The sequence below is a fragment of the Puma concolor genome, chromosome E1, assembly GCF_028749965.1.
Source record: "Puma concolor isolate L17-30 chromosome E1, mPumCon1.1.hap2, whole genome shotgun sequence".
Taxonomy (NCBI): domain Eukaryota; kingdom Metazoa; phylum Chordata; class Mammalia; order Carnivora; family Felidae; genus Puma; species Puma concolor.
This window is the reverse complement of record NC_141680.1, coordinates 48,504,776-48,512,483: the sequence shown is the minus strand read 5'-3', so window position 1 is coordinate 48,512,483 and position 7,708 is coordinate 48,504,776. Positions and strand designations below refer to the sequence as shown.

The following is a 7,708-nucleotide window of genomic DNA, read 5'->3' as shown; positions in this document are numbered from 1 at the left end:
CGGATTATAAAACCCCGCCGCCGCCTTCCGACACACCCCCACCTCCCCGCCCCGCCGCGCTTCCTCCTCGGCTCCAAAGTCCCCCAGCCGCGGGCCTAACCGAGCGGGGCGGGGACCGACGCTTCCTGGCCCGCCCGGGCAGGGGCGACTGGCCGGGGAGGGGCCAAGGCGACCCCCTGCGAACTGCAGCCGAGGGCGGGGGGGGGGGGGGGGGATGGCGGCGGCGGAGGGGGCTCAGGTCAGGCTCTCACAGAGGAAGCTTGAAAGGGGGACCCCTCCACACACACACACCCCTGAAGCTGAGGGAGCCAGCAGTTTGCTGGAACACCCAAGTCTGCACACGGTGCCCTCTCCCTGCCATCACCCAGCCTCGGCGCAGGCCCCCGGGAGCCCGGCGGTCTGCGATGCTCAATCTTCCGGCCTCACCGCCCCAGGCCTCTCTGGGTTCCCGAGTGACACAGTGGGGGAGCTGTCCGCAGCGCCGCTGGTGCAGCAGAGATGGGGTTAATGATCAGTCACCGGGTCCAGCTTCTCCGCCAGGCCTTGGGGGGAGGGGGTGTGGCCTGCACCCGCGCGGGGAAAGTTTCTGCTTTGGAGGCTGGAGGCGCCCCGGGGGAGGTGCCGCAGAGATGCTCAGAGCCCCCAGCGCACCTGCACACTGGGTGGGGGACTACCGGGAAAGGGGGGGAACAATGGAGGGGGCTGTTGTGACAGGGTTTGCATAGAGGGACGGGAGGGCTGGCACACATGCCCTCTTCCCACTGGGGACACAAGCTGTCAGTCGCTTACACAGAAACAACCACACAGACTTGCAGCCTCTGAGAGCTAGAGATGAGCCTCCTGATGGGAAGTACCCCTTCACTGACAGATGAAGAGATCAAGACTTAGGTTGAGTGGCTGGCTCCAAGTCACCTCAGGCCTCCACACTCCTCATTCTTTCCCTGTCTCATCCACGTGTCCCTCCAAGTGACAAGCACAGGGAAGGGAGAGAATGGCATCTCCCCAGGTTGTGGAAGCTGAGGGTCCTCCCCTAACTCCTCCTGGGGACATCTGTCCACAGAGGTGGGAGGACCCTATATGCTATAGTAGAATGTGGAGAAGGGCGTGGGAGGGGAGGCTGGAAGAAGCAGAGGCAGGGCAGAAGCAGCAGGAAAAGAAGCAGTCGAGAGCTGCGCGGGCGCCCACAAGGCGTTCAGCTGCTTGGGGCAGTTGGGGATCCTGGGTACCCGCGTGTGGATGGAGCCTGAAGCTCTGAGGGACACATGGGCTCACCTCGTCATGGAGCATGTGCAGGAGGCCGTGACCTGAGGAACCCCGAGATGGTGCCGTCTTGTCAGATGACACAGTGCCAGGAAGACAGGTGTGGAGGAGGATGGGGGTAGAGGTGGGTTGAAGAGGAAGGTGCTCGCAGGGGGTCCTCATAGCTTGGTTTTCCATGCTATGAGGGCAATGAGCCATGGGGCACACAAGTGAGCTGCTGTTTTCTGGGAAGGAAGAGTCTCCACTGGAGGCTTGGGTGGGGTGGGGGTGGGGTGGGGTGGTGAGAGCGACACCCTTTCAGCCCCTGGAGGAGGGGGGAGGAGAGGAGGATGGGTGCAGTGCAAAAAGAGCGTGAGGCTTAGCTTGTAACCAGGGAGCCTTTTTCTGTCTTCAGGAAAGAAACCCCAGGAAAGCAGGATGGAGGCAGGTTTCAGCCAGGGCTGCCCTCTGAAGAGCTCCTGAGAACCACATCTAGGACGATGATAGAACAGGCTGGTCCCCTCTCAGGTCTGTGTGGCATTGTGATGATGTCTACAGAACATCTGGGTTCGGCATGGAGCAGCCTCTGCTTCGCCGAAAAATCACAGAAGAAAGGTAAACAGGTGGGAAGACAGTCTAATCCCTGTGGTTTGCGTGGAGCAAACTGATACCAGGGCTGGTTGGAGGCGTCACTGCACCTCTCTAACGGTCACATTTACTATAATAGTTTGTTGAGGGGTGCTGCTTCCCTACTACGCCATCAACTCCAGGAGACAGAGACTCTGTCTGCCTTATTCTCGGGTTTTCCTAGAGCTTAGCACAGTGCCTGGCACAAAGTAGGCCCTCATTCAAGGAAGGGGGGACGTGGATAAAAGGAATAAATACCAATCGTATTCACTTTCCAGGTGGGAGGCTCACAGCCTACAAGAACAACAGAAAGAGCCAGACCTCACTAATCGGGAATTTGCAATAACATTGACACCGCCTTGATCCCAATGAGTAAAAGTTAAAAACTTCTCACTCTCTTTTTAGGTTCTTATTCATGAGGGAGAGCTATAGTAAGAATACACCTTACATCTGGATAGCACTTTATACCTCCTAAATTCTTTTGTGGAAATTATCTAATTTGATGTTTGCAATAACCTTGAGAGGTAGGAAAGAGATAAGGTCCTTTGGTCAGTCAGCTGCTTCCTGGCTGCCATCAAAACAATGGAGGGGTTTCTGATTCCTATAGGAGGAGGTCACTGTGATTAGGCCAGTGCACAGTGCTGTGGATGCCTGACCCAACAAAGGAAATGCAGTCTGCTTGGGAGATCACTCAATATCTCCACCTCTCTTCCAGGGGAAGAGAAATCACCGGCTACCACAGATCGAGGAAAAAAAAATCCCTTAGAAAAATATGCTCCCCAATGGAATAAGATTGAGAGTCTAGAAATAAACCCTTACATTTACATTCACTTGACTTTTTGATAAGGGTGCCCAGACAAATGGGGTGGAGGGAAAGGGAAGAAAGTTTTTTTAACAAATGGTTCTGGGACAAACTGGATTTCCACATGCCAAAAGATGAAGTTGGATTCCTATCTCATATCATTTACAAAAATTAACCCCAAATGGATCACAGACAATGTAAGAGCTAAAATCATAAACATATTAGAAGAAATATAGATATAGGGGTGCCTGGGTGGCTCAGTTGGTTAAGCGTTCGACTTTGGATCAGGTCATGATCTCATGGTTCATGGGTTCGAGCCCCACGTTGGGCTGTGTGTTGACAGCTCAGAGCCTGGAGCCTGCTTCTGATTCTATGTCTCTCTCTCTCTCTCTGCCTCTCTCCTGCTCAATCCCTGTCTCTCCCTCTCAAAAATGAATAAATGTTAAAAAAGAAACAACATAGATATAAATCTTTGTGACCTTGGATTAGGCAGTAGTTTCTTAGATATGACACTAAAAGCACAAGTGATAAAAGAAAAATTAGGTAAATTAGACTTCATCAAAATTAAAGACTTCTGTGCTTCAAAGGATACCATCAAAAAAAAAAAAAAGAAAAAGACAACCCACGGAATGGGAGAAAATATTTGTAAAGCATGCATATAATAAGGGACTTGTGTCCCTCTTGAGTTGTAAGAACTCTTACAACTCAACAAAAAGACAAATAACTCAGTTTAAAAATGGACAGAAGAGGGGCACCTAGGGGCTCAGTCGCTTAAGTGTCTGACTTTGGCTCAGGTTCTGATCTCTTGGTTTGTGAATTCAAGCCCCACGTTGGGCTCTGTGCTGATGGTGAGGAGCCTGCTTGGGATTCTCTCTTTCTCATCTCTCTCTCTGCCTCTTCCCCACTTGTGTGCTCTCTCTCCCTCAAAATAAATAACCTTAAAAAAAATGGGCATAAAGGGGCGCCTGAGGGGCTCAGTCAGCTAAACGTCCGACTCTTGGTTTTGGCTCAGGTCATGATCTCACAGTTTCGTGAGTTTGAGCCCCACATTGAGCTGCCAGAGCACAGCCTGCTTGGGGTTCTCTCTCTCCCCTTTCTCTCTGCCCCTACCCCTCTTTCTCTCACTCTGTCTCAAAACAAATAAATAAGTAAATAAATAACCGAAAAAAAATGGGCAGAGGATTTGAATAGACATTCACCAGAGACAACCAAATAACCAATAAGCACATGAAAAGATGATGCTCAACTTCATTAGTCATCAGGAAAATGTAAATCAAACCTCAAACTGAGTTACCAGTTAACACCCACCAAGACACCTAAAATTAAAAAGATAGACAATAACAAATGTTGTTGAGGATGTGGGGAAATTGGAACCCTTACATATTGCTGGTGGGATTATAAAATGGTGGTAGCCACTTTGGAAAACAGGTTGGCAGTTCCTCAAAACGTTGAACATAGAGTTACCGTTGTGACCCTGCAACTCCATTCTGGGGTATATACCCAAGAGAATTGAAAACGCAGCCACACAACAACTTTCACACAAATGCCCAAGAAGCCTATTATTATTCATAATAGCCCCAAACGGGAAACAACCCAAATGTCCATCAACTGATGGATGGATAAACAAAAAGTGGTATATTCATACAATGGAGTATTATTCAACCATAATAAGAAATGAGGTATTGATTATATGCTACAAGTATTGACGTTTTATATGCTGCAACATGGATGAACCTTGAAAACATTATGCTAAGCAAAAGAAGTCGGTCACAAAAGGCCACATATTTTATAAATCCATTTATATGAAACTTCTAGACTAGGCAAATCTGCAGAGACCGAAAGTAGATTAGTGGGTGTTAGGGACTGGGGGGAGGGGAAATGGAGGTGACTGCCAATGGTATGGAGTTTCTTTTGGGATGATGAAAATGTTCTGGAATTAGCAGTGAGGGTTGGGTAACTCTGTGAATATACTGAAAACCACTAAATTGTATACTTGGAAAGGGGGAATTTTATAGTATATGAATTACATCTCAATAAAGCTGTTATTAAAAAATATGCCCGAATGTTTACTTCTATTATTCTATGATCATCAAGCAATCTCCTGATTATTGATTGGTTTTCAGAGAAGCTGTGGTTCTCTTACTGAATACCCACCTACTCCTGTTTGCTTGGCCAAAACCTACCCATCTCTCAAAGCCCAGCCCATGAAAAGGTCTAGTTTCCTAAATCCATGCTAATCTCTCTTTTCTATATTTATTCAGCATTAAGTCACATAGGCACCAAAAGCAAAGTATAGGGGAAATAGCACTGGATTAGGAGCCAGAAAAAGCTGGGCCACACTTATATGTCTTACGACCTGAGCAAAATAATCTCTCTGAGCCTCAGTGTCCTCATGTGTGAAATGGCTGTAAACACTTTTACCCATCCCCCCATCTAAGCATTGTGAGAAAATGAAGACTGATCCCTTGCCAGTCATCATACACAAACAATATGTTATTAATATCATAAAAATCATCAGCATTCTTTATATGCAAGACACTGAGAAATAAAAGATAACCTTTAATATAAAGATTGAGATGAAGAGAAAATTAGGTCTCTGAGGCCACGTGCCTAAGGCTGGTGTAAGTTGTAGGTGCTAAGGTGTCCAGAGGAAGAAGGTTCAAGTAGGCTGGAGGGGACAGGCAAGAGAGCTTCCTTTGGAGAAAGGCAGACTCTGAGAGAGGTAGGCACCCCTCCACCCCACCACCCCCCTGGCAGAAAGCAGGAGCCCAGTGTGGGAGGGGACTAACAAGGATGCTTGCAGGCCAAGGTGAATCTGGTTTGTTTAGACTCAACCAGCACTGTCCAGTGGGACTTTCTTGTGATAATGGAAATGTCTGTCCAACAGAAATATAATGAGAGCCACATATATATAATTTAAAATTTTCTGGTAACCACATTGAAAAAAATAAAAAAAAAGAGGTAACATTCATTTTATTAACATTTTAATAACATTGAGTTAATAATTAATATTTTATTTAAACTGATATATCCAAAATGTTATTGCTTCAACATGTGATTAATACAAAAATTAGTAATGAGATATTTTACCTTTTTTTGCAGCCTAAGTCTTAAAACTCTGGTGTGCATAGGAGTGCCTGGGTGGTTCAGTCGGTTAAGTGTCTGAGTCTTGATTTTGGCTCGGGTCATGATCTCATGGTTCTTGAGTTTGAGCCCCACGTGGGGCTCCCAGCTGAGCGTGCAGAGCCTGCTTGAGATTCTCTCTCTCTCTGCCCCTCCCCTGCTCTTGCACACGTGCTCTCTCTCTTTCAAAATCAATAAATAAAAACTTAAAAAAAAAATCTGGTGTGCGTTTTACACATCACAATTCGGATGCTAAATTTTCACCAGAGTGGAATGTAGTCCTACTAAAGCAATAAAGTTGTGTTTAATGGGAAGATATTTTATACTGCTTCTGTTTTGAAATTAAAATTAACTAGGGGGCACCTGGCTGGCGCAGTCAGTAGAGCATATGATTCTTGATCTTGGGGATGTGAGTTTAACACCATGTTAGGTGTAGAGATTACATTTACTTAAGAATAAATAAACAAATAAATAGGTAAATAAATAAATAATGCAAACTTAAAAAAAAAAAAAGATTATGAGGGTAGATCATGGGATTGAAGCTGGAGATAGCTTCCAAATGCACACCTCCAGCCCAGACCTCCCTGGGCCCTAGGCGCATGCTCAGCTGCCTTCTGGAATTATCTCTCTGAGGTCTGGATTAGGATGGTGAGGACTGTAGGACTACTTTCCTCCAGAGGCCACCCCGCCCTGGAAACATGGAATCCTAGCTTTGCAGAGTACTTTCAGTCTCGCCTGGCCCAGTAGCCTCCGGATGGGATCCTGGATGCCTAGTGTTCTTGAAGGTGCTCATGAGGGTCAGACAACCATTTTCAACACCTCCAGCTTTCTAACTGAAATCATACATCTCCCCCAGATGCGTCTACGGCATGGGTTACCTAAAGCGTGCCATTCGTGCTTTTGGTGGACACGAGAAGAGCTCTGTTGGATAACACCAGTAATCTCCATCTGATCACAAGCTTGGCTGCTTTAATTCAGTCTAAAAGTATTTACTGAGACCATGTTATAGCCAGGCACTTCTGCATGCTGGGGTCTCGGCAGAGAGCTAAACAGCCCAGCTGGATGTGTGTCTGTGCTGGGGAGATGACAATGTCATGTTACAAAATAAATGAGGCTGCGGTTGGAGCACACAGAGGAGGACGTGCAGATGTGCTGTTCCACCTGGGGCATCAGGGAAGAGGGGTCCTGGAGGAAGCCAGCCAGCAGCCTTGTGGACATCTGGGGAGGGGCTCTTCAGGGACCCTGCAGGAGCTAGTCCCCACCTTTGAGGAACGGCCAGGGGGGTGGGCCTCGGTGGCTGAAGCAGAGGGAGCCATGAGCAGGCTAAGGGCAGACAGGTGGCCAGAGCGTGTTTAATCTTGTCGGTTGGAGTAGGGACCTGGTTATCCTGGGATGAATGGAATTTGGGTATTGGAGGTAGCCTTTCATTTTTAAAAATGTCTTTTTATGTAACATATGTACATTATAAATAGTATAAACATGTATACATACTTGATATAGAATGTAATGTACTTTTTGAAGCATAATAAAATGAATACCATAAACTCACTTTCCAATATTATTGTCTAGCTGAGACTAGTCCTTCCCTTTTCTCCACATGCACCCCCAACTGACTCTCCTGAATGCTGTGTTTATTACTCTCTTCATTTTTAATTTTTTATTATTTGTAAACATTTTTTAAAAATGTTTATTTATTTTTGAGAGACAGAGAGAGCACAAGCAGGGGAGGGGCAGAGAAAGAGGATGGACGATCCAAAGGGGGCTCCATACTGACAGCAGCAAGCCTGATGCGGGGCTGCAACTCACGAACCGTGAGATCCTGACCTGAGCCAAAGTAGGACGCTCAACCCAGGCGTCCCAGCTCTCCTCACTTTTAAAGAATAGTTTCAGTACTGTGTATTTCACACTGTTTAGTTT

At 47.0% G+C, this 7,708-nt stretch overlaps 1 protein-coding gene and 1 long non-coding RNA gene across 6 annotated transcripts in view; one reads left to right on the top strand and one right to left on the bottom strand.

Annotated features, from left to right (window-relative positions):
• Window positions 1–4: 4 nt before the first annotated feature.
• Window positions 5–7,708, bottom strand: part of LOC147574469 (uncharacterized) — a 22,635-nt gene continuing 14,931 nt past the window's right edge. For 2 of the 5 annotated variants that reach the window (XM_086687683.1, XM_086687686.1), the window contains exon 3: window positions 1,525–1,825. In XM_086687683.1, coding sequence (XP_086543809.1) covers window positions 1,691–1,825 — 135 coding nt within the window. In that variant the 3' untranslated portion in view covers window positions 1,525–1,690. The other 3 variants (XM_086687681.1, XM_086687682.1, XM_086687684.1) reach the window with 3 other exon arrangements.
• LOC147574470 (uncharacterized) lies at window positions 1,544–2,264 on the top strand. Its single transcript, XR_015244232.1, has 2 exons — window positions 1,544–1,854; window positions 2,145–2,264. It is a non-coding gene; the product is annotated as an uncharacterized LOC147574470 (long non-coding RNA).